Source organism: Nerophis ophidion, linkage group LG12 (genome assembly GCF_033978795.1).
Source record: "Nerophis ophidion isolate RoL-2023_Sa linkage group LG12, RoL_Noph_v1.0, whole genome shotgun sequence".
Taxonomy (NCBI): domain Eukaryota; kingdom Metazoa; phylum Chordata; class Actinopteri; order Syngnathiformes; family Syngnathidae; genus Nerophis; species Nerophis ophidion.
The window spans coordinates 26,646,415-26,673,543 of NC_084622.1; the positions used below are offsets into that span (position 1 = coordinate 26,646,415).

At 39.1% G+C, this 27,129-nt stretch overlaps 2 protein-coding genes across 6 annotated transcripts in view; one reads left to right on the plus strand and one right to left on the minus strand.

Annotated features, from left to right (window-relative positions):
* eps8l2 (EPS8 signaling adaptor L2) overlaps positions 1 to 4,917 on the plus strand; it is an 84,830-nt gene extending 79,913 nt beyond the window's left edge. For all 3 annotated transcript variants that reach the window (XM_061917188.1, XM_061917187.1, XM_061917189.1), the window contains 2 exons: positions 88 to 220; positions 4,200 to 4,917. In XM_061917188.1, the coding sequence (XP_061773172.1) occupies positions 88 to 220; positions 4,200 to 4,277 (211 nt within the window). In that variant the 3' untranslated portion in view covers positions 4,278 to 4,917. The remainder of the gene's footprint in view (positions 1 to 87; positions 221 to 4,199) is intronic.
* fads2 (fatty acid desaturase 2) overlaps positions 4,463 to 27,129 on the minus strand; it is a 25,604-nt gene continuing 2,937 nt past the window's right edge. For 2 of the 3 annotated variants that reach the window (XM_061917190.1, XM_061917191.1), the window contains exons 4-13: positions 24,366 to 24,563; positions 23,868 to 23,969; positions 23,678 to 23,803; positions 18,983 to 19,043; positions 18,674 to 18,750; positions 16,047 to 16,144; positions 10,831 to 10,927; positions 10,691 to 10,770; positions 9,917 to 10,042; positions 4,463 to 7,740 (exon numbers count right to left, since the gene is read on the minus strand). In XM_061917190.1, the coding sequence (XP_061773174.1) occupies positions 7,689 to 7,740; positions 9,917 to 10,042; positions 10,691 to 10,770; positions 10,831 to 10,927; positions 16,047 to 16,144; positions 18,674 to 18,750; positions 18,983 to 19,043; positions 23,678 to 23,803; positions 23,868 to 23,969; positions 24,366 to 24,563 (1,017 nt within the window). In that variant the 3' untranslated portion in view covers positions 4,463 to 7,688. Of the gene's footprint in view, positions 7,741 to 9,916; positions 10,043 to 10,686; positions 10,771 to 10,830; positions 10,928 to 16,046; positions 16,145 to 18,673; positions 18,751 to 18,982; positions 19,044 to 23,677; positions 23,804 to 23,867; positions 23,970 to 24,365; positions 24,564 to 27,129 lie in introns of those variants that run through there. The other variant, XM_061917192.1, reaches the window with a different exon arrangement.

Genomic DNA, 27,129 nt, shown 5'->3' on the forward strand with positions numbered 1-27,129 from the left:
AAGCCATCCACAGCAATAGACCAAGTAGGGATACCACTATTAGTATGGAGTGACTTTTACCATCTTGATGGTTCTGTCAACAAACAGCACAGTGGATTGTTTGGGGGTCCTGACTGGAGCTCAGCTCTTATCTCTCAACAAAGAAGAGCTGAGGACGGTGTGCGGAGACGAAGGCAGTCGTGTCTACAGTCAAATAACTGTCCAGAAGACGCAAATAGAGGTCAGTCTTTGTAATCCGGGTCAGGCTTTTTTGGAAAAAAATATAAATATACCCAACCTATCCAATTAAGAGCTGTATCAACAAAAACAGCCCGTACAAAGTACTGTTTTGATAGACACTAAAATTCAGTCAACCGGAAGTCTAAAGCAGTCCGGTGTTCTGCTGAGAAAACATTCCTCTCATTTTAAAAAGTAGTGGAAATTTACAAAACACAACGCTTTACCCTGGGACAGCATGTTCTCTTCACATGTACCCTTTTACCTTTTACATCAATGAAATGTCTGTGTGTCTGTGAATGCACTTAACATGAGTGTGACAAGAGTACTGGAAATTGAACAAGTGGCGATCAATATCATGCTACATTTCACTGTTGTTATTGGTAATAGTTAAAAGGGATTCAATTACAATTATTTTGGATTAATTAAAATTAGTTAATTGATTAGGATTCGTTAGAAAGGATTTGCTGAGGCTTTGAGATGTGTGTCGCGTAATGGAGGGGGCATTTTCACAAAGCACGTATCACGGCTTGGTTCATGTCGGGGAGGAGTCAGAAATGATTGGAGGAGGGGGGAGGATCTTCGCTTCAGACTCGGTTAAGATTTTGCCTGGAGATTCGACAACATCCATCCATCCATTTTCTACCGCTTATTCCCTTTTGGAGTCGCGGGGGGCGCTGGCGCCTATCTCGCCACCTCATCGCAGATTCGAAAACACACATACCGCCAAACCCCCTTTGAAAATGTGGGCTATTTAGATGTGCGGTCAGTTCCTAATCTGGACAGAGTGTCTTGATTTGTTGGTGGTGAACCCCAAGATGCAGAGATGGCAGGTGTGTTGCAGGAAAACATGACTTTAATAGGATAACCGGAGACAGGACACAGGAGACAGGAGACAGGAGACCAGGATAACCGGAGACAGCAAACAATCCTTGAGCACTGACTAGAGGGCGAGGCAGGCATAAATAGCAGCCAGCTGATTGACACCAGGTGTGGCCAGGCCAATCAGCAGCGGGTGGGGGAAAACAGCGCTCAGGGAGACAAGCAGAAAACGGAACCAACATAAGAGCACTGACAGGAAATAAACACCAATCCAGGAAACACAACCCGATGTGAATGTGACAGATCGTCACACAGAGAATACAAATACTTTTTAAAATGCCAAAAATCTAAGAATTCCAGCGCTTAATATTAAATTTGACGGCAAACTTAATCCGAGTCGTGTATGGCTCCGTCAGAAATTTAAAATAGCTGACTTAAATCGGGCTCTAAACAATTCACCGATAGCGTAATGGAATACACCTCTGCCGTTTATGCCACATGACGTGGTATCGATTTTTGGTAACGTCAGACCCCGAATGTGCTCGTCTCTGTAAATAATAAGTTTGATAAGGTAACATTTCATTTTAAACAGCCACCAGAAATCAATAGCTGGATGATGGACACGTTGTGTCAAGAAAAAAAAAGTTTAAAGTCCAAAATAAAAATTAACTTAAATTCCGCTGTTCTGTACATCATTGTCCAAGTTACATTATGTTGTCATCTTCCTCTGTAAGCCCATGTCCCATGTTACCAAGGTGACTAAAACAATAATAATATTACTATTATCATAAATAATAAGAATAAGAATTCTATACCATGTTGGCAAAGTACAAACTCACAATACAATAGAAACATATGTATTGTACATGTGGTAATTGAGCTAGAAATCATTGTTGATTCCAAGAGCCATAACAGACGCAAACATTTAATGTATCACACTTTATATGGTTAAGATACAGCTGTTTGTACATATACATTTGGCCAGCAGGTGGTTTCTTGTGCCGAAGCATGCATGAAGCTTTGAGAAATTCTCAAACCAAATGGCTCTAGTGGTTCAATGCCTCTTTATAATAATGATGGATTAAATATATATATAGTGCTTTTCTAGACACTCAGCGTGCTTCACAGAGAAGTGAGAACCTATCAGTCATTCACTCCACATCCATGCCTGGTGGTGGTAAGCTACATTTGTGGCCACAGCTGCCCTGGGGTAGACTGATGGAAGTGTGGCTGCCAGTTTGTACCTACAGCCCCTCTGACCACCACCCATTATTCATTCACCAGTGTGAGCGGCACTGGGGGCAAGGGTGAGCTGTCCTGCCCAAGGACACAACGGCAGTGATTTGGATGGCAAGACGCGGGGAGCAAACCTGCAACCCTGAGGTTCCTGCCGCTCTACCCACCACGCCATGCCGTCTCATTAGGCTCTATCTGACCATCAATAGCAATAGTTAATTATTTAACAGTAGTTTATTTATTATAATTTATTAGTTATAATAATTACTTTGGTACAATTGTGTTTTGGTCTAGACCCCAATATGCAGAGAGCGCTTGTAACTGAGCTACTGTGAGGAACAATTTCCCTTGTGGATCAATAAGTTTAAGTCTAAGTCTAAGTCTAAGTCTAAGTTACAGCGCAGGTACAATTGTATATCTTGACAAAAAAGTAGGAAAGTGCACAGAAAGCATAGGGGAAAGTTTTGCACATTTTGGGACAAAGCCAATATGATTCAGTGGATGCAGCTGGCATAAAAAGCATCCTGATTAGTGATTTCCAGCAGGTGAGTCTTCTATTAACCAACTCATAGTAGGTGCTCAAATAAAGTGGCTTGGAAATAAAGGCGGACAGGAAGTAGAACTAAAAATACAAGCACTAATCAGGAAATAACACACAATGCTGGACAATAGGGGTCAGTGTATAGTGTACTGTACTGTCAGTGGCCTAGTGCTTAGAGCAGGGGTCGGGAACGTTTTTGGCTGAGAGAGCCATGAAAGCCAAATATTTTAAAATGTATATCCGTGAGAGCCGTATAGTATTGTTAACACTGAATACAACTGTCAGGTACAAACACTGATGACATCTATTGAACAGACAAGAAACAAGGAATTAAACAGAGACAGGATTCAATTTAGCTCAATGAGGAGAAACGCGTAGACCTGTACCCTTGTACAGTGTTGTCCCACACTCTGACAAGAGATTTATACGCCTCCTCTTTTATTTGGACTTCCCCTGATTACAACAACTAAATGCATGCATCTCTTATTCTTTAAAAAAAAAAAAACATTGTTTTTCTGAAGGTAACCAATAATTAATAGAATACTTTTGACCATTAATGCAACTTCTTGAACAGGTGCGATAGAAAACGGATGGTTGGATTAAAATGCATGAGAATGTTTTATAATTTGAACATTATTTTTAACAATGTGATTACCAGCGGAATTATTACTTATCAAATTAAGCAATGTCAGCTAAGATTTGTCTGAGAGCCAGATGCAGTCATCAAAAGAGCCACATCTGGCTCTAGAGCCATAGGTTCCCTACCCCTGGGTTAGAGTGTCCGTCCTGAGATCGGTAAGTTGTGAGTTCAAACCCCGGCCGAGTCATAACAAAGACTATAAAAATGGGACCCATCATTTCCCTGCTCGGCACTCAGCATCAAGGGTTGGGATTGGGCGTAAAATCACCAGAAATTATTCCTGGGTGCGGCCACTGCTGCTGCTCACTGCTCCCCTCAAGCTCCAGGGGGTGATCAAGGGTAATGGTTCAAACGCAGAGAACAATTTTGCCACACATAGTGTGTGTTTGACAATCATTGGTACTTTAACTTAACGTATATACCGTACTTAACACAGTCTTGTAAATATCAAATCTAAAAATCCTTTACTGAAGTCCCAGAATGTGTATGTGTATACAACAATTTTTCCCATAGTATTATTATTTTTGCTTTAGTTATAAGTGAGAGTGATGCTATTCAGACTCAAATTCCTAGTGTAGACACACACTGTGATTAAAGATATCGTCAATAAGTATTTAGTCTACTGGCACAGGAACTCACTACTGTGTTTTGAGGTGCAAAATTGTAACAACTCTTTAAGATATGATCATTTGGCTCATGGTTTTCGTAAGTTTTTTCGCAGTAACATTGCTTAACTCTTTACAGAAGTCCATCGGCGAAACTGAGCTTCAGGAGATCATGAAACGCAGACAGGAGCGAATCAGCTCAAGCGGTGCAGAGTGAAGCTTCTCAACAACACCCGTATAATTTCACAATCAATCTGCTGTTAATTCTGACCTACATAGCGGACTTCATCCACATGTTGTACACATTTTTAATGTATATTTATTACATATCTCCCGCTGTGTATGTATTCAAATTGATTTGTTTACCTAATGTTTTGACTTGTGTGAATAAGTAAGTGTTGTACCTATAGTTGTGTGTGTGTGTGTGTGTGCGTACGTGACTAATGCTATTTTTGTCAATATTGCAGCTGTTAAGTGAATGATATTGTTGCCTAATTTGTGCCAGGATGTTTCACATTCTTCTGCTATGTAGCCAATCATTTGATATTAGTGTTTACAGTGAGAATACATGACGCTAACAGAAATATCATCATCCAATTGGAGATCCAATGTTTATTTTCACACAAGTATATACTCAACCGAGAAATGTACAATCATTCTGAATGGAGTCTGTAAATTACAGTCAAATGCTGGTGTTATTGGTATCGTGTTGTATTATTCAAAGAACAGAACTATCAAAGTACCTTTTCACCAAGTCAAATAGTTTTGGTACAATAAATGTATGATGCTGTAATCAAATGGACTGTACATATGATAAAAAAAAACCTGATTAAAAGTTGGTAAATGTTTGATACCAATTTGTAGTCTTCTTGGGTTTTCATTATATTTCCATAATATAGAAGGCGGGAAAAATGCTGTTTTTGTTGTATATCAGACTAACAATCACTGCACACATTCAGTGATAATGGTTCAAAATGAATTTTAAAACAGTTTTAAACCTTCCCTGTTTGATTGTTATCGATTTACAAACATTAAAAAATGACTGTGGAGGGGGGCGTGGTGGGCGTACCTCCTGCGGGTAGGGAGTGTGTATGGCCCGGCTTCGAAGCCCAGCTAGAAGGTGAGTAGATTGCCCAGCTGGGACTGGTTATCTAATCACCTGTCGCCCTTATCAGCAGCGTCCGAAGACATGAGGGGAAGGCACCTATGAGAGCAGAAAAACCCACACGAGCGAAAAGAAGGGAGGACAGAGGCAGCTGGCGACACAGCCCTTAACACTATAAAGATTTGCTCAAACCTGTATCTCGGGCTCACGTAAATTATGTCGGTCCCAGGAGAATCTACCACCCAGGAGTCCTTCACAATGACATTATGTTGTTTTTTTTCCCCAACTGGTGTCAGTCATTCGAGGTTTAAATCACCCCCAAAAAATACATCCAGTTATTGTTAATTGGAGTAGGAACAGAGGAGGAAATTCTAAGCATGGCAACTTGCCAAAGTTAGTCATTAATAATATAATCTTGTCTCAAAGACACACCTGCAGTTAGTACACAGAGGAAGTACTGAGGCGTGTTGATCATTTTACTAGATTAGATGAGAAAGAGGGCACCCTTGTCATTTTAACAATGATTTATTGTTAGTAAAGCTGCACTAAACAACATCATTATGTTTTGCTCACCAAGTGTCCAATCAGAATTTTTTATAGTACTTATTGATTTTATATATGTACTTCTTATGGGTCTCATTTTGTGCTTTAAACTAAATTGTTTTGCGTAATTTTAAATGACAACAAAAAAATTATAGTCCTCTGTATATCCATGTTTCCACCGATTGGCCATTTCAGTGTCATGAGGGGCTGGAGCCTATCCCAACTGCAGTGGGGCGTAATCCCGGGCACACCCTGGACAAGTTGCGACCTCATCTTTGGGACTGTGCGGCAAGGCGAGGCACTTTCATGACTTCTGTGCTTTTTTGTGAACTTGCGGATCTGCCTCCCGGGAGCTTTTTGGGCGTGGAGACCAGCTGCTGGGTCTCTGGCCCACCAGAGTCTGTTTTGAGAGACTGGAGGAGATGCGGATGAAGGGACAGGGCGCTGGCGCTGAGCGGCGGGACAGACAAGCCTCACAATGTCTTGGCTGAATGAGCGTGTATCGATCATACCCTCGCTCATCCATGCATACTGGACACTGGCCGAGAGTTGGTGGGCGGCCGAGGGTGGAATCGGCTCGCTTGGTTGCTTTGTTGGGTCTGCTTCTGTCTCTGACCGTGCTCCCCCTACTCCAGCAGACGATGGCGTGGAACACCGCAGAGACCACCACAGTGTATACATATATATTTTTTTGTTTTACTTTTGTGGCCGCGTGTAGAAGTGGCTGGTTGCATCAGCGCTGCTCTTTTAATGTTATTAATGTTTCTTTGTGTTCTTTGATGTTTCCCTCTTACACATGTTTGTGTGCTATGGCTATGAGTTTTTTTCCCCCTTGGCTTCAGTCTGCACCTCCTCTCCACGGGCCCAGGCTTAGACTGAATTTTTTTTTCTCCTCCTCCCCCCACCCCAGCGTTTTACATGTTTCTCACCTTTTTTGTAAGGAGCGCCGGAAGTTGGCAGACCCGTCCGCGATCCTGTTCTGTCTCCCTGTAATGTTTGTCTGCTCTTGAACTTGCTCTTGTCCTGAAAATCTTAATTTCCCCTCAGGGATTAGTAAAGTAGTTCTGATTCTGATTCTGATTGCAGGGTCAACACAGGCAGATAACATTCACACTCACGTTCACACACTAGGGACCAATTTTAGTTTTGAGTCCGTCTATCGAACCCAGGACCTTCTTGCAGTGAGGCACGAGCGCTAACCGCTGCTCCACAGTGATGCCCAAAATAATCCTCCATTTATTTGATCTCAAAATTCATAATTGCTAATTTGTAATTTTTAAAACCTGCGTTTTCCCTAACTTGGAGTCAGTTTTAGTTGCCAATTGTCACCAATGCAAAATGCTTCTAGGCTTTTATTAATTAATCAATTAATTGTCATTCAAATACATTATTTGCATCCTGTTAGAAATGATAAATAACAAAATGTGGCAACTTTCCATCCATGGACAATTTCATCAAATGATGAATGATTGTCATATTAGTTGTGTTGGGCTACTTTTAATTGTTTTCGTTTCATTGGTAAATTTCAAACTTGGTTCAGGAAGTTTTGAGTGTAATTAACTTACAGTACATGTTGATGTTATAAAATCACATGATATTGTTTTTTCATGTACATTTTCATGTACAGAAGCAGCAGAGTAAAAAAATTACAAAAATATATTTAAAAAAAATGTTTTTGGGGTTTATAGAAAAAAGCTGCTCATAACACCAACATAGAAACATAGTGAATGACAAACAATAATCAGCAAAGTTAGTGAAATACTACATTTGATTCGCCTCTGCATTGTTAGCGATGAGAAAATAATTGTAGTTAAGTGAAAATATGGATTAAATACTACAAAAATTGAAACATGCTCCTTTGAAATTGTATTTGAAGAATATACAGAAATATACACAATATACCATGTGTAAACAATTATTAAACAGAACAGGAATAATAAATCCCACACCGCAAACCAATCCATTTTTGGAACATTAGAATCATTTATGAAGATATGCGTCAAGCCAGAGGTCCCCTGATGCTTTCAATGACCTGGAAAAGGAAGTTATCGATATAGGAAATGATCAAAACATAAAGCACTTTTTTTTTTTAATTACTGAATATTTACAAAACCAGTGAAGTTGGCACGTTGTATAATTTGTAAATAAATAAAAAATATAATGATTTGCAAATCATTTTCAACTGCAAATACAATACAATACAATACAATACAATACAATACAACGGCGTGGCGCAGTGGGGAGAGTGGCCGTGAGCAACCCAAGCGTCCCTGGTTCAATTCCCACCTAGTACCAACCTCGTCACGTCCGTTGTGTCCTGAGCAAGACACTTCACCCTTGCTCCTGATGTGTGCTGGTTGGCGCCTTGCATGGTAGCTCCCTCCATCAGTGTGTGAATGTGTGTGTGAATGGGTAAATGTGGAAGTAGTGTCAAAGCGCTTTGAGTACCTTGAAGGTAGAAAAGCGCTATACAAGTACAACCCATTTATATATAATGTTCGAACTGAGAAACTTGTTTTTTTTTTGCAAATAATCACTAACCTAATGGCAGCAACACATTCCAAACATTCCAAAAAAGTTGGCACAGGGGCAATTTTACCACTGTGTTACATGGCCTTTCCTTTTAACAACACTCAGTTAAAGGCCTACTAAAACCCACTACTACCCAACACGCAGTCTGATAGTTTATATATCAATGATGAAATATTAACATTGCAACACATGCTAATATGGCCTTTTTAGTTTACTAAATTACACTTTTAAATTTCCTGGGAGTTTCGTCTTGAAAACGTTGTGTAATGATGACGTGTACGCAAGACGTCACGTGCTGTTGGGACGCATAAGCGCTGCACACACACACAGCTAAATGTCGTCTGCTTTAACGGCATAATTACACAGTATTTTGGACATCTGTGTTGCTGAATCTTTTGCAATTTGTTCAATTAATATTGGAGAAGTCAAAGAAGAAAGATGGAGTTGGGAAGCTTTAGCCTTTAGCCACACAAACACACGGTGATTCCTTGTTTAAAATTCCTGGAGGTGAAACTTTCCTATGGATCAGAGCGCGGTCAAGAGAACATGGATCCCAACCAAATGTCAACCAGCAGGTTTAGGTGAAAATTGTGGTTGAAAAGTCAGTTCTTATCGGAGAAAAGCTGAGCTTGTGCCGTCCATAGCTGCCGTCGACTCCCCTGAGACACTGCGCGTCAAGACACCCGTGGAGACACCCTTCCGACTATCAGGTACTATTTAACTCATTAAAACACTAGCAACACAATAGAAAGATAAGGGATTTCCCAGAATTATCCTAGTAAATGTTTCTAAAAACATCTGAATCCGTCCCAATGCAATCGCATTTTTTTTTAACTTATTTTTTCTTATAATTTTTTTTTTTTTTAGTCCGTCGCTATCAATATCCTCAAACACAAATCTTTCATCCTCGCTCAAATGAATGGGGGAATTGTCGTTTTCTTTGTCCGAATAGCACTTTTTGTTGGAGGCTCCCATTAAAAGTAATGTGAATATGTGCGGACCCCCACACGTGTGACGTCATCGTCTGCGACTTCCGGTAGAAGCAGGGCATTTCTCTTAACACCGAAAGTTGCAAACTTTTCCGTGGATATTCGCTACTAAATCCATCCAGCAAAAATATGGCAGTATCGCGAAATGATCAAGTATGACACATAGAATAGACCTGCTATCCCCGTTCAAATAAGAAAATCTTATTTCAGTAGGACTTTAACGTTTGGGAACTGAGGAGACCACATTTTTGAAGCTTTTCAGGTGGAATTCTTTCCCATTCTTGCTTGGTGTACAGCTTAAGTTTTTCAACAGTCTGGGCTCTCCGCTGTGGTATTTTACGCTTCATATTGCATCACACATTTTCAATTGGAGACAGGTCTGGACTACAGGCAGGCCAGTCTAGTACCCGCACTTTTTTACTATGAAGCCTCACTGTTGTAACACATGGCTTGGCATTGTCTTGCTGAAATAAGCAGGGACGTCCACGATAACGTTGCTTGGATGACAACATACGTTGCTCCAAAACCTGTATGTACCTTTCAGCATTAATGTTGCCTTCACAGATGTGTAAGCTACCCATGCCTTGGGCACTAATACACCCCAAATCTTTGTTTTTATTTACGATTTACACAACGTGCCAATTTCACAGGTTTGTTTTTTTTTTAACTTTGTTTGTATTTACTTACCTGATGACATCAGCCAAGCCTCTTCTTAGTGACTTCACTTGGTATGGGATGTTGTGTTTCTCACAGAGAGCGCGCACCCGTGGCGCCACCCGGTGGAAGTTGTGACGCGGCATCGTTGGGAAAAGACTTCAACAAAGAACAGGCACATTTCCAATATATGCATGCCATCATTAAAATCAGGGGTGTCAACCTAATTTTGGATGGGGGGGCCATATGGAGAAAAATCTACTCCCAAAGTGGGCCGGCCTGGTAAAATCCCGGCACGATAACTAAAAAATAAAGACAACATCAGATTGTTTTCTTTGTTTATAAATAGAATGAGCACATTCTGAAATTGTACAAATCATTTAGTTGTTGAGGTTTTTTTACACTTACATGTTGTGGTTATTTGTCGTTTTTTATATTTTCTGAATAAATGATGTGATAATGTTTATCAGTCAACTCAATGGTGTTAATTTTCAATATATCAAGATGAAAAAAATATAAAAAAATCAAATTACAGTATGTTATTTATGTAGTTTGATCATTTTTCTGGACTGATGTACTAACATCATGTGGTTTAATTTGTACATAAGTAGCATCGTCTACAAAGAAACAAAGAATTGCTATTGCGACATCCAGAGGACACATTTTGAACTCCAGTTTCTTTCATTAAAAAAATTCAGGTTCAATTTTATACTTAGCAAACTCATCCCGCGGGCCGGATAAAACCTGTTCACGGGATGTACGTTTGACACCCTTGCTCTAAACAAACATGCAACTTGTACAACTTACTGGTGTTCAATCTGGAAGTTGAGGTGTCCACTGAACCAGTCGTTGAAGAAGGATTGCTCAATGTTGCAGGTGGCTTGTAGCTGAAGCACATAAGGTTAGTGATAGTACAACTTGGTGGAGATGAAGTTGATTACAGGCACCTGCATGGTGAGCCAGTCCTGATGCTTCTCATAGTCGATATCCATTGGCAGATGATTCATCTGAGTCACCCACACAAACCAGTGGCTCTCTAGAAACCTGTCCAACACAGGTTCATTATGTCATTACAGTAGGTCACATAATGCAGATTTTACAGCATGTTACACTTTAGGCAAAGTGAATGAGCCACCTAGTTTAGGCCACAAAGTGTTAGCTGAACCACAGCGCCATCTGCAGGTGAATGTGGTACAGTACAGGACCCCGTGACACCTTTATGACTGATATATATATTGCAAAACTTCCGTAAACACTGTAATTATTTATTATGTTCATAAATCATTTGAAGGCCCTTTGTCAGCGGTTATTATCCAATCCGATCCGTTCCATCAGTAACGCCCGCATTACTGTGCAGAAAATCCAGTCCACGTTTTCAATGTAACCTTGGCATAGTCGAGCCAGAACGCAGTAACATTGAAAACTTGGACTGGATTTTCTGTATAGTCATCATCATCGGCGGTCACTCGAACGAGTATGACGATCCTCCTGGTAGGAGTGTATCCCTGTGTGTGACTTAGTTTAACGTGGGGAGACTGGTGCACATACAGTCACCACACGATCCTTGACAGACGCGGGTCAGGAACCAGTGGCATGGAGTCCAAGACGACTGGGGACCCATTTCTGCTGCAGCCTTTTCCCGCCATCGCAGCCATTGTGGTAATACTTAAATCTACCGTCTTCCGTCTGCTCCGCCGTTGAGGTCTTCACTGTATCCCTGGCTGGGGGGCAATCAGGTACTAGGCCTTTGCCAGGGGCCACATGGGGTAGCAGTAGGAAAGGTGTTAACATCCTAGTGCCCCAACACCCCATAGAGGAGCCTCCACTGCCGGATGCACTTTAACGTCATGCCCAGGACAGTATGTGTGACTGTATAGTAATGCAGGCATTACTGATGTAAGGGATTGGATTGGATAATAAGCGCTGACATTATCTAACATTTGTCCCTTTTGGGGTGCTGGAGCCCATCTCAGCTGCACTCAGGCGGAAGGCGGTGTACACCCTGGACAAGTCGCCACCTCATCACAGGGCCAACACAGATAGACAGACAACATTCACACTCACATTCACACACAAGGTAACGGTGTATCCATATCATATACCGTATTTTACAGACAATAGGGCGCACCGGATTATAAGGCGCACTGCCGATTAGCGGGTCTATACAGGTCTATTTTCACAAAAAAGACACACCAGACTATAGGGCGCATTAAATGGGTCCTTTTTTTTTTTTCTTAAAATTAAAAACACTTCCTTGTGGTCTACATAACATGTAATGGTGTTTTTTTTGGTTAAAATGTTGCATAGATTATGTTTTACAGACCGTCTTCAAGCCGCTTTCTGACAGTCGCTTCAGGATGCGCCGCTTTTTGGGCGGTCTTATTTAAGTGGCTAAGCTTCAGCAGCGTCTTCTCCCCGTTTTAGCGATGTAGCGTGCAAGGATGGGAGTGGAAGAAGTGTCAAAAGATGAAGCTGACTGTTTTAATGATATTTAAACTTGACTTAAATCGATAACAGAGCAGCATCTCCTCATCCGGAAACACGAACGAGGCCTGAAATGTAAAAAAACGTCCGACCGGAACTCACTAATAACTAAAGTTCGTTGGGTGAATAATGAAAACTCACTATACCGGTATGTTTTAGCGCTTTCATGGCGAGTTTACTAACAGATATAAGTAAGAACTTTACACTACTTTATATTTCAAATGGCAACAGAGGAGAATGAATGTCCCATAACAAGCTGTGTGACTGCCATCTATTGGTCACACTTATCATTTCACCATGTACCAAATAAAATAGCTTTAAGGTCAGTAAGCACAACCAAAATGGTTCCGTACATTAGGCGCATAAGTGGGCCTTATTGTCAGAAAAATATAAATAGTATAAATATCCAGTGGTCTGATTACTGCAATGTTGTCGACATCTAGTGGCCAACAAAAGTAACTCTGCCTTTAATTGTACTGTTATGGCAAAAAGTGCAGAATTATTTGTATGACCCAATCCAAACAACATTCCCTAGTCATGGGGGAGAGGGAAAAAAATACAAAAATTCAACAAACATTGTCACACATAACACAAGCAGCTCTTTGAACTTTGTTGATATTATATAAAACGTCCAATCAACATAAAAAAATCCAAATGAGATCCATTTAAATCCATTACCAGGGATGATGGGAAAATGCAAAACACTCTCTCCACACCATTCCATGTTTGGTGCAGTTCAGCTGCTTGATATTTCTGATTGATTAAAAAACCTAAAGGAGGTTGTCACGGAAGTAAACAAGGTAGGAGTTGAACTTTCACATACTCTTAATAACCATCCATCCGTCCATTTTCTACCATTTGTCCCTTTTGGGGTTGCGGGGGGTGCTGGAGCCCATCTCAGCTGCACTCGGGCGGAAAGCGTCGTACACCCTGGACAAGTCGCCACCTCATCACAGGGCCAACACAGATAGACAACATTCTCACTCACATTCACACACTAGGGACCATTTAGTGTTGCCAATCAACTTATCCCCAGGTGCATGTTTTTGGTGTTACGTTATTTATAAACATAATGAATAATAATTACAGCTTGTCCACATTATTATTTATTTAAACTTATATTCCTGCATAATTAAATTGATTTTTTTTGAAAAAAAAAAAAAAAAAAAAAGCCCCCCCCAAAATCAAACCAAATTATTTAGTGGGGCTTAAGAATATTTTAACGGTGTTTCAGTTCCCCTAAAATAGGGCCTTATGACGCCAATGGAAGAACACATGTTTTTTCTTTTTTATGAATTATAAATAGTAAATAAATACAATTAAAAGCCTGTTTACACTAAAGCTTATGGGAGTCGCTATACTCTTGCATGGCAGCTCCCACCATCAGTGTGTGAATGACTGAATGTGGAAATAATGTCAAAACGCTTTGAGTACCTTGAAGGTAGAGAGGAGTGATATGCAAGTATAACCCATTTATAATAAACACAAAATGGATGGATGGAAGGATGGATAATGTCCTTGCTTTTGAAATGAAGTCAGGGGACCATCCATCCATTTTCTACCAAACATTTTCAAATTTTTGGCATAGATGCTATTATTGTTGTGTCCAAAATTTCACCAAGGGCTGCATACTAAAAAGTGAAAACATGCGAGGAGCCCATTTTGAGATATTTTTATTTTGTAAAAAGAAATGCTTAATTGGCCCTAGTGTGTGAATGTGAGTGTGAATGTTGTCTGTCTATCTGTGTTGGCCCTGTGATGAGGTGGCGACTTGTCCAGGGTGTACACGCCTTACGCCCGAATGCAGCTGAGATAGGCTCCAGCACCCCCCGCCATCCCGAACGGGACAAGGGGTAGACAATGGATGGATGGATGGATGGATTTAGATTAAACGTTTATATAGATTCATCATTTAGATATGACATTTAAAGTCACCATTTAATTTCAACTTAAATGTGATGAAAATGAGCCAATAGAGATGTGACGTTCGTGAACAAATCAGGTTTTTTTAATGACTCTTTCAGGTGAAGGATGGATTGATGTGCAGGTTGTAATTATTTCGTTTAAAAGCCATTCTGTGTGTAAATTGCTCACCTTGCACTCTCAGAATCAGAATCAAAGCTTTATTGGCTTTATTTATTAAAGGAGTAATGGCCTCACTGAGTCAGAGACTTCCCTAAAGACTTTATTCTTGCAAAGAAAATATCGAGAGCAAGCACTCACACGGGCAGTTAACTTCAGGGAGGAGTTTTTAACAAGCTACTGAACCTACTGGAAGCTTTTAGCCACTGTGTTTGGAAATAAAAAGAGATATAAGAAACTGGAAATGAAAACAAAATAAACAAAAGCCAAAGGAAACTGATGTACTTCCGCGCAGTACATATCGACGTCAGTGTCAAAGACTGGGGAAAATGACACCATAGTGTGGAATCTATTTTTTTTTATTTTCTGTTTTTCGTATTTTGTGGATTGTTTGGATACCCCCCAAAAAATATAGAAATTTTAAAACACATTTTTTTTGTAAAGGAAAGGCTTCTCAAGAGCCGGTTCCCTTCAACGAGCCATAATTGCCATGACAAAAGTGAGCTAAATGTGAGAAATATATCTGCTACAAAATGTGACTGAATCATTTTTTTTTTCATCCATCCATCCATTTTCTACCGCGTGTCCCGTTCTTTTTTTAAATGAATTTATTTATTTATATATTTTTTGTCCAGTCCAGCTACTCAGGCAAATCATATAGTTGATCTAGATGCCCGTATCGGCTGTACACTTTTACTTTACAAAAGAGAAGAGTGGGATACTTCTCTCGTTGCCTTATTTGTATTTGATTTTATTAAATGGAATTATATCAGTATTTGGTGCAGCCGGACAGGAGCAGGAGGGGATGGAAAGAGAAAAAAAGGAAGACGGAGGGAGAAATTGCGGGGACAATAAGAGATTAGGACAGAGAGACAACAACAACAAAAACAACAATAACAACAACAGACCAGCATCCTCATCAGCATCATCATGACTGAATTTTTTATATTCAGCACACCATACTCGAGTAGGTACATTGACACGAAACACTAGGGAATACTTCCAGCTGTTAATTGCATTAATTTAGTTAGTTTTCTTTTTAGGTTGGACTGTCAAAATGTTACTTAATATATTGTCTGTATTGTTAACAGAACTATAATAAGATCACAATTTGACACTGTAACAGATAAACCGCATTTCCCATTTTTCTTTCATTATAGGAGCTTTTTAATCAAACTAAGCATTATGCTGGTAGTCACTTTACCACAAGAAGTAAAAAAATGTGTTTAGGGCAAAGAATGAAAATAAAAGAGCTGCTAAGCAATGCATTTCTGTATGTTGCATTTGCTCGCTAAAAACATGCACCTGGGGATAAGTTGATTGGCAACACTAAATTGGCCCTAGTGTGTGAATGTGAGTGTGAATGTTGTCTGTCTATCTGTGTTGGCCCTGCGATGAGGTGGCGACTTGTCCAGGGTGTACCCCGCCTTCTGCTCGATTGTAGCTGAGATAGGCACCAGCGCCCCCCGCGACCCCACAGGGAATAAGCGTTAGAGAATGGGTGGATGGATGGATTTCCAACTCTGGCTGGTATAGCACATTAACCGGACATAGAATGTAATAAGTGTGACCCTTATTGAGTGAATGCATCACTTACCTGACAAAGATGACGAGCGCTATTGAGCCAAGAAGACCATAAAGTGGAACATAGCAGCTGAAGTAGCGAAGGTAGTAAGACATGGACCAGGCCATATCCTGAATGAAAGGGGAAACTGCTTAATTTGATGGTTGCAAAGCTTATAGGCAAATAATTATGAACTTATAATAATAATAATAATAATATATAATACATTTAAAGCAGTCTTTCTAACATAGTAAGACGTGCCCCCATGGGGCCGAATATCTTTTAAACACACTGGCTGCTTGTGATGTGACTCAAAAGTTGAGTCCAACCCGCCATGTTTTAACACATTTTCTGTCACTTCCAATGTTAATTTCATGAATTAATTCATTCATCAATTAAAAATACACCATACATTTGATATCTCTTTTTTCAGTTTATTTATTTGGCAAGCTTTCAATGATACCAACCTTTTTAAATACTACAAAGTTAGCATGTACAGTACTTCAATTAAGTGATAGCCATGCTGCCAAGACTAAATGAACAGATGCCATAAAAGTTGAGCGGCAATGAATTTGACAGGTGAGCGATCAGTCAGACTAGTATCCATTGGCTTAACCTGCGGCCGACCTATGAAGCTATTGTCATTCGAAATAATCTATTGATATTTTACATGCTATTTTTGAATTTCAGTTAATACAAATACAGGACAAAGTGTGTTCCTAGACAGTTCAAAATGGAACATGTACTTGTGTTTAAAAAATACAGGACGATTTCATTCTTCAAGGGACGGTTGGCATCTCTTGGCTATAATGCTCTAATAAACTGAAACAAGTGTGAACATGACATAACATGCCGATGAAACAACGAACCAGATTGAAAATGAGCCAAATAAGTAAAAATAAATGCTAATAAGCTAATTAACTAACATGCTATTGAGATAATTAACAAAGGTGCAAATAAAACAATTAGCTAATGAACGCATTAATGTGCTAATATGTTAACACAAATGAGGAAACTTTGAAGCTAATTGGCTAATAACCAATGTAGAGATGAGCTAAAAGGCTAACTAGGGTGAGAATAGGCCTACCAAATTACAAACCCCCCAAAAAGGGAAGTGTGCACAATGTGTAAATCGTAAATAAAAACAGAATACAATGATTTGCAAATCCTTTTCAACCTATATTCAATTGAATAAACTGCAAAGACAAGATACTTAACGTTCGAACTGGAAAACGTTATTTTTTGCAAATATTAGCTCATTTGGAATTTGATGCCTGCAACATGTTTCTCAAGTGGCAAAAAAGACAAAAATAAAAATAAAGGAATGCTCATCAAACACTTATTAGAACATCCAACAGATGAACAGGCTAATTGGGAACAGATGGATACCATGATTGGGTATAAAAGCAGCTTCCAAGAGATGCTCATTCATTCACAAACAAGGATGGGGCGAGCGTCACCACTTTTGGATCAAATGCGTGAGCAAATTGGCGAACAGTTTAAGAAAACATTTCTCAAAAAACTATTGCAAGGAGTTTAGGGATTTCATCATCCAAGGTATGTAATATCATCAAAAGGTTCAAAGAATCTGGAGAAATCACTGCACGTAAGCGATGATATTGCGGACTTTTGATCCCTGAGGCGGTACTGCATCAAAAAAATGACATCAGTGTGTAAAAGATATCACCACATGTGCTCAGGGAACACTGCAGAAAACCACTGTCAGTAACTACAGTTTGTCGTTACATCTGTAAGTGCAAGTTAAAACTGTATTATGCAAAGATGAAAGCCATTCATCAACAACACCCAGAAACGCTGCCGGCTTCGCTGGGCCTGAGCTCATGTAAAACGGATTAATGCAGAGTGGAAAAGTGTTCTGTGGTCTGATGAGTCCACATTTTAAATTGTTTTTGGAAACTGTGGACGCCGTGTCCTCTGGACCAAAGAGGAAAATAATCATCCAGATTGTTATAGGTGCAAAGTTCAAAAGCCAGCATCTGTGACAGTATGGCGGTGTATTAGTGCCCAAGGCATGGGTAACTTACACATCTGTGAAGGCACCATTAATGCTGAAAAGTACAAACTGTACATACAGATTTTGGAACAACATATGTTGCCATCCAAGCAACGTTATCATGGACTCCCTTTCTTATTTCAGCAAGACATAACCAAGCCACATGTTACTACAGCGTGGCTTCATAGTAACAATATGTGCGGCTACTAGACTGGCCTGCCTGTAGCCCGGACCTGTCTCCCAGTAAAAATGCCCCCGTGCCAACTTTTTTGCAATGTGTTGCTGGCATTAAATTCTAAGTTAATGATTATTTGCAAAAAAAAATTGTTTCTCACTTGAAACATTAAGTATCTCGTTTTTGCAGTCTATTCAATTTATTGTAAATTGAAAAGGATTTGCAAATCACTGTATTCTGTTTTTATTTACAAATTACACAACGGGCCAACTTTACTGGTTTTGGGTTTTGTACTATCGAACTCACTATGGTGCTAATAGAATAACTAAGCTAATATAAAAAATAAATGAAATTTAGCAAAATAATTAACTTTAGTAATCAAAAAAGAAATTGAAACAAGTTTGAAAAGAAAGTAAGTAACTTTCCTAGCATACAGTAGAACATATGAAACACAAGGATTTAGTATCTTACCACCCAGTCACGTCGAGATATCATACCATGCATTATTTGAATGTGGAAATAAACTGGAATTAGCAGCGGAGGTCCAACTGAAACAGAAAAGGTGTTATTGGTTCATTCATTATGGAATATATTATATGAATTATAAATTATATATTCCACCATCAGTTTGTGAATGTGTGTGTGAATGGGTGAATGTGGAAATAGTGTTAAAAGCGCTTTGATTTCTTTAAAAAAAAAAAAAAGGCAGAAAAGCGCTATACAAGTACAACCCATTTACCATTATGGATGAGTAGAGTAGGAAAGAATAGAAACACATACCCAAGAAAAAGTATAGGTGCTGATGGTTGTAGGGCAAACGTTTGACCTTTTTGGTGCCATACTGTAGAAGACAGGAGTGTTGAGTTAGTAAGATGTTGGACATGTGTCATTGAATATAAGTTGTATGTTTAAGTGTGTTATTGTATATAAATTGTATGTTATATTGTATATATACATGTATATATATTGTTGTGTAGCGGTTGCTTTAGGGACAGAATTCACCACACCTCTTTACTTGACTTAGTCATCATTATTCATGTCAGAATTTGATGGTGTCGAACCCCAAGATGCAGAGACGGAGGCAGGCATTGGATAGGAAAACATGATTTAATTAAAACTAAACAAGAACAAACAAAAAGCATGCACGTGGGCGGATAACAAACTAAGGGAGCTAGCGGGGGAGCTAGTAAACAAAAAGGAACTAAGCGTGGAAGCTAGCGGGTAGCAAAACTGGAAACAGCTAATGGCTAACAAGAAAATACGAAACAAAAGAGCTAGGAGAAAAGAAACTACAAACAGCTAACAGGAACAGCTTACCACTACGACGACAAGGACAAATAGTAGCACGACAGATAGTAGCTGTAACGATGACATCGACACGACGGGTAGCAACAACAAGAGCGACATGTGGCAACGACAAATCAATAATCCAGCACTGACTGGAGGACAAAAACAGACTCAAATAGAAGCGAGCTGATTGACAACAGGTGTGGCCAGGTGCCAATCAGCCACAGCTGAGGGAAAAAAGTGCTCAGGGAGGAACACAGGAAACCGATAAAATAAGAGCGCTGACAGGAAGTAAAAACAGGAAATACTAAACACAGAGGAAACAAAGACAAATGCAGAGGAAAAAAACTAAAACACAAACTAACTGTCAAGGGAAAGCCTGACAATTCACTGCCATTGTTCTATTGTGCACATAACAATGTCGTTCTTGTTTACCATTCGTATAAGCAGTTAAGAGTTAGTAATTCGGTGCGGCGCCTTTAAGTGACCGTCAAACGTTTTACTTAAAGGTGGCGGTTTGTTTTGATCGCCATTTTGAGTCACTTGTAAAAACACTCTTCTTCTCTTTGTGTGAATAAACGGCGCACACGTTTTTGTGTCAAAGGTATTTCAAGTTGTCTTGCTTTTGCGTCACAAGCACAACAGTATATAAATTGTAAGTTAAGGCGTGTTACTGTATATCAGGGTGTTAAACTCACTTTTATCACAGGACACTTCACAGTTACGACTGCCTTCAACAGTCTACTTGTAACTGCAAATATATATATACATATATATATATATATATATATATATATATATATATATATATATATATATATATATATATATATATATACTTTTCCAGCTGTGGACGATAAATTTATAAAACCAATTTCCATATGAGTTGGGAAATTGTGTTAGGTAAAAATATAAACGTAATCCAATGATTTGCATATCATTTTCAACCAATATTCAATTGAATGCACTACAAAGACAATATATTTGATGTTTGAACTGATAAACATTTTTTTTTTTTGAAAATAATCATTAACTTTAGAATTTGATGCCAGCAACACGTGACAAAGAAGTTGGGAAAGGTGGCAATAAATACTAATAAAGTTGAGGAATGCTCATCAAACACCTATTCGGAACATCCCACAGGTGTGGAGGCTAATTGGGAACAGGTGGGTGCCATGATTGGGTATAAAAACATCTTCCCAAAAAATGCTCAGCCTTTCACAAGAAAGGATGAGGCAAAGTACACCCATTTTTCCACAACTGCGTGAACAAATAGTCAAACGGTTTAAGAACAACGTTTTTCAACGTGCAATTGCAAGAAGTTTAGGGATTTCAACATCTACAGTCCATAATATCATCAAAAGGTTCAGAGAATCTGGAGAAATCACTCCACGTAAGCGGCATGGCCGGAAACCAACATTGTCCTTCAATCCCTCAGATGGCACTGTATCAAAAACCGACATCAATCTCTAAAGGATATCACCACATGGGCTCAGGAACACTTCAGAAAACCACTGTCACTAAATTCAGTTTGTCGCTACATCTGCAAGTGCAAGTTAAAGCTTTACTATGCAAAGCGAAAGCCATTTATCAACAATATCCAGAAACGCCGCCGGCTCCTCTGGGCCCGAGATCATCTAAGATAGACTGATGCAAAGTCGAAAAGTGTCCTGTGGTCTGACGAGTCCACATTTCAAATTGTTTTTGGAAATATTCGACATTGTGTCATCAAAGAGGAAGCGAACCATCCAGACTGTTATCGACGCAAGTTCAAAAGCCAGCATCTGTGATGGTATGGGGGTGTATTAGTGCCCAAGGCATGGGTAACTTACACATCTGTGAAGGCACCATTAATGCTGAAAGGTCCATACAGGTTTTGGAACAACATATGCTGCCATCAAAGCGCTGTGTTTTTCATGGACACCCCTGCTTATCGAAGCAAGACAATGTCAAGCCACATTCAGCACGTGTTACAATAGCGTGGCTTTGTAAAAAAAGAGTGGGGGTACTTTCCTGGCCCGCCTGCAGTCCAGAACTGTCTCCCATTGAAAATGTGTGGTGCATTATGAAGCGTAAAATACGACAGCGGAGAACCCGGACTGTTGAAGGACTAAAGCTCTACATAAAACAAGAATTCCACTTTCAAAGCTTCAACAATTAGTTTCTTCAGTTCCGAAACATTTATTGAGTGTTGTTAAAAGAAAAGGTGATGTAACACAGTGGTGAACATGCCTTTTCCCAACTACTTTGGCATGCGTTGCAACCATGAAATTCTAAGTTAATGATTATTTGCAAAAAAAAAAATAAAGTTTATGAGTTTTTTGAACATCAAATATCTTGTCTTTGTAGTGCATTCAATTGAATATGGGTTGAAAAGGATTTGCAAATCATTGTATTCTGTTTTTATTTACCCCTAACACAATTTCCCAACTCATATGGAAACGGAGTTTGTACTTTTACCTGCACCCCATTACTCTTTCTTTTGCATTTTGGGATGATGACAACCGCTACCATGGGGCAGTGCCAATATGAACTGTATGTTAAGGTTTGTTATTGAATATAAACTGTATAAGTTTAAATAGGTTCCTCAGTTCGAAGATTAAATATCTTGTCTTTGCAGTCTATTCAATTGAATATAGGTTGAAAAGGATTTGCAAATTATTCTATTCTGTTTTTATTGATGATTTACACAATGTGCCAACTTTATTGGTTTTGGGTTTGTACATACGTCACATCCCAAGTTACTGTACATAAAATATATATTGAGGTTAGTTATTATACAGTATATGAACAATAAGGTTAATTATTGTACATACACTGTATGTTAAGGTTTGTTATTGTACATTAACTGTATGTTAAGGTTTGGTATTGTGCAATAACTGTGTGTTGAGGTTCGTTATTGGACATCAACTATTTGTTAAGGTTCTGTATGGTACATGAACTCTATGCTGAGGTTTGTTATTGTACATAAACTGTATGTTGAAGTTTATTATTGTACATGAACTGTATGTTGAGGTTCGTTATTGTACATACAATTAATGTTAAGGTTCGTTATCGTATATGACCTGTATGTTACTATTTGTTATTTTACAAAAACTATATGTTAAGGTTCATTATTGTACATAAACTGTATGTTAAGGTTTGTTATTGTATATGTACTGTATGTTGAGGTTTGTTATTGGACATAATCTGTTTGTTAAGATTCGGTATTGTACATAAACTGTATGTTGAGATTTGTAATTGAACATAAACTTTGTGTTGAGGTTTGTTATTGTACATAAACTGTATGTTAAGGTATGTTATTGTACATAAACAGTATGTCGAAGCTCGTTATTGTAGATAAAATGATTGTTAAAGTTCGTCATTTTACATAAACTGTATATTAAGGTTTGTTATTGCACATAAAATGTATGTTTATGTTTGTTATTGTACATGACCTGTATGTTAAGATTTGTTGTTGTACATAAACTATGTGTTAAGGTTCATTATTGTACATACACTATATGTTAAGGTTTGTTATTGCATATGAACTGTATGTTGAGGTTTGTTATTGGACATACTATTGTTGTTAAGATTCGGTATTGTACATAAACTGTATGTTGAGATTTGTAATTGTACATAAACTGTTTGTTGAGGTTTATTATTGTACATAAACTGTATGTTAAGGTATGTTATTGTACGTAAACAGTATGTTGAAGTTTGTCATAGTCCATAAACTTTATGTTAAGGTTTGTTATCGTACATAAACTGTATTTTGTTATTGTACGTAAACTGTATATTAAGGTTCGTTAAGCAACCTAAACTGTATGTTAAGGTTTGTTATTTTATCTGAACTGTATGTTAAGGTTTGGTATTGTACATAAACTGTATGTTAAGGTTCATTATTTTACATAAACCGTATGTTACGGTTCGTTATTGTATATGAACTGTATGTTGAGGTTTGTTAATGTACATAATCTGTGTGTTAGGGTTTATTATTGTACATAAACTATATGTTAACATTTGTTATTGCACATAAACTATGTTAACATTTGTTATTGTACATAAACTGTATGTTAAGATTTGGTATTGTACATGAACTGTAGGTTAAGATTTGTTATTGTACATAATCTGTATGTTAATGTTCGGTATTCTGCAGTACATAAAGTATGTGTTAAGGCTGTATATGGACATGTATGTTAAGCTTGCCTCCACAGGCTGAGTGGCTCCAATAACAAAGAAGCGCAGCATGTTGACATCAGGGTCCTTACTAAAGACGTTAGGTTTGGCGTGATGCTGGAAATGGCGATGATTCCACCAATTAGCAGAAGCTCCCTATGGGAAAAAAAAACAGCATTTTAATTTTGCTCAATTTGATTAGTAAGAGGAGGTGTTTTACCTTTAGATGTCCAATAAGAAACTTGTGGAGGATGTGATTCCATTTGGACGTTTTGAAAACAGACAGGTGACCAAAGTCATGCTGCAACCACCCTGTTTGGGACTTGGAGTGCAGAAAATAAAGACAAAATTGAGAGTTGCATAAAGAGACATAACAAAAAAAAAAACCTCCATGGGGTTTTTAATAGTCTTCCAAAGCATTTTGAGCACAATCGCCACTAAAAAAACTTCAAATTGTGTGGTGTTTTGGCTAAACACACTAAAGTTAGCACTGGTATTTAGTAGAGCACATTTAGCTGTGTGGGGAAATAGAAGAAATGTAATCAACATGATGTATAACTTTAAGACATGCGCCAACATGTGATGTTTGTAAAAAAAAAAATATATAGCACAGGTAAGACAGTCGTTGGATGTTTCTACATACAGTATATGCACGCAAGAAAGACACCATTTTCACATGACTGTATAGCATTCAGCAAGATCAGATTCCTGCGGTCACCTGAGCAATTGCCAGCAGGACAGCACAAAGCAGCGTCAGGGGCCAGCTGGTGCCCCAGATCCACACCAGCGTCCAGGCCAGAACTTCCAGCAGCAGGATGTGAGCCAGATGGGCCAGGAAGAAGGCGGGCCGAGATCGAAACAGACCTTGGCACACGGCGTGAGCATGTAAGGCCTGGAAGTCTTTAATAGCTGCAGCCTGAGAGCATGGAGCACAGGACGACAGTTTACAAATACTGTAAGTAGCTATCAGTGCCTCTTTTCGGTGCTGAATGAATTATCACTTGGCTCCCTGCAAGCAACACATTGTAAGTCATGTAGTGTCTCGACAAAGGCACATCATAAAAAATTAAAAGCAGTGCTCAGATCCAAACACCTACACTCTCTTTCTACGTCGCTCTCCACAACACTTCCTTTTTACCCACCAATCCCACTCACAGTAAGATGCATACATGAACGACCGAATTATGAACATTATGACTTAAACAGGTCATTACACTACATCTGGGGTGTCCACACCACAGCCCGCTGGGCAAATGGGGCCGGCCGGCAGGATGGCACGATTCAATACAGAATTACAGTAGACATGGAACGTTGTATCCATATCATGTATACATATCCAGTGGTCTGATTGCTGCAATTTTGTCACCATCTGGTGGCCAACAAAAGTATATATGCCTTAAATTGTACTTTTTAAGCAAAATGCGCAGAATACACCTGTATGACCCAATCCAAACAACTTTCCCTAGTCACGGCGCAGAGAGCAAAAAATCAACATGTACAAAAATTCTAAATACATGGTTACACATAACACAAGCTGCTCATTGAACTTGGTGGAAAGCAGGGGTCTCAAACATGCGGCCCGCGGGCCAATTGCGGCCCGTGAGACGTTATTATGCGGCCCGCGCTTTGATATGACAATTTAATGTTGGTGCGGCCCGCGAGTTTAATATGAACGGCGCTTGATAGGTCATGCTTGCCAACGTCTCCAATTTTCCCGGGAGACCCCTAAAATTCAGGGCACCAATTATCTCGAAGCCCTTGTCAATTTTTACCAGATCAACAATATTCAGGGAGTGCCTTTATGGCACTGCCTTTAGCGCCCCCTACATCCTGAACTGACAGCGAGCAAGCCCAGTTGTACGTTGCATTTGGTCATGTGAGACGCACGTGTGTTATTGCAAGATATATTTGATCAACAACTACACACGTCAAACTAAGGGTGGCCATAAAAAAACGTTTAACACTGTTACAAATATGTGCCAGACTGTCAACCCACACCAAACAAGAATGGCAAACACATTTCGGGAGAACATCTGCATCGTAACACAACATAAACACACCAGAACAATTACCCAGAATCCCATGCAGACCTAACTCTTCCGGGCTACAATATACACACCCTTGCTACCCCTAACCCCCCACCCTCCCTACTTGCATCGGTTGAGGTGTTGTATATTGTAGCCCTGCAAGGTGTTCTGGGTATTTGTTCTCTTGTGTTTAAGTTGTGTTAGGATGCGGAAATTCTCCCAAAAAGGGTTTGTCATTCCTGTTTGGTGTGGGTTCACAGTGTGGCGCATATTTGAAATATTGTTAATGTTGTTTGTACGGCACCCTCAGTGTGACCTGTATGGGTGTTGATTAAGTACGTCTTGCAGCCACTGACGTTGTTCTGCACAAGTCTCACACAACATGTTACAGAGCCGGCACATTGGTTGTGTGATATAAAAGCGTGCGCAATGGCATGTAGTGGAGCAGTAGTCTTCTTTTGGGGGTGCGCGGACCCTTGGAGGTACTTGAAGCTATGCCAAGGGACAAGAGAGATTTATTAAAAACATTCTAAAAAACAGCAGCAATTCATAAATCCTTTATGCATATGTTTATTGAATAATATATTTCAATGAAGTATGAATGTAAGTTCATAAACTGTGGACAATTTATACAACAATCCAACATTCAGTGCTGACAGCTAGACTTTTTATGGACATGTTCCATGAATATTGATGTTAAAGATTTATTTTTCTGTAAAGAAATGTTTAGAATAAGTTCATGAATCCAGATGGATCTCTATTACAATCCCCAAAGAGGGCACTTTAAGTTGATGATTATTTCTGTGTAAATGTTTTTATTTATAATTGAATCACTTGTTTATTTTTCAACAAGTTTTTTAGTTATTTTTTTAATCTTTTTTTCCAAATAGTTCAAGAAAGACCACTAAGAATGAGCAATATGTTGCACTGTTATACAATTTAATAAATCAGAAACTGATGACAGTGCTGTATTTTACTTCTTTATGTCTTTTTTCCAACCAAAAATGCTTTGCTCTGATTAGGGGGTACTTGAATTAAAAACAATGTTCACAGGGGGTACATCACTGAAAAAAGGTTGAGAACCACTGTTGTAGAGGACGTTAAAGGCGGTGCAGTCACGGCAGCCCTTAATAATGTCGGCCGGGTGAAAATTGGGAAAAATTTGTGAAAATGTTTGCACCGCTAGATTGTCAGGAGGTGCACTGAAATTCAGGAGTCTCCTGGAAAAATCGTGAGGATTGGCAAGTATTGTTGCTAGGGCGGGAAAGCCAGTCATAGAAGGTGAATTCATTAAAAAGTGCATGTTAGATTTTTTAAGAAATCTTTTCTTGCGGCCCAGCCTCACCCAGTTTCTGCATCCAGTGGCCCCCAGGTAAATTGAGTTTGAGACCCCTGATATAAAACGTCCAATCAACACAAAAAAAAAATCCAAATGAGACCCATTTAACTGCGATG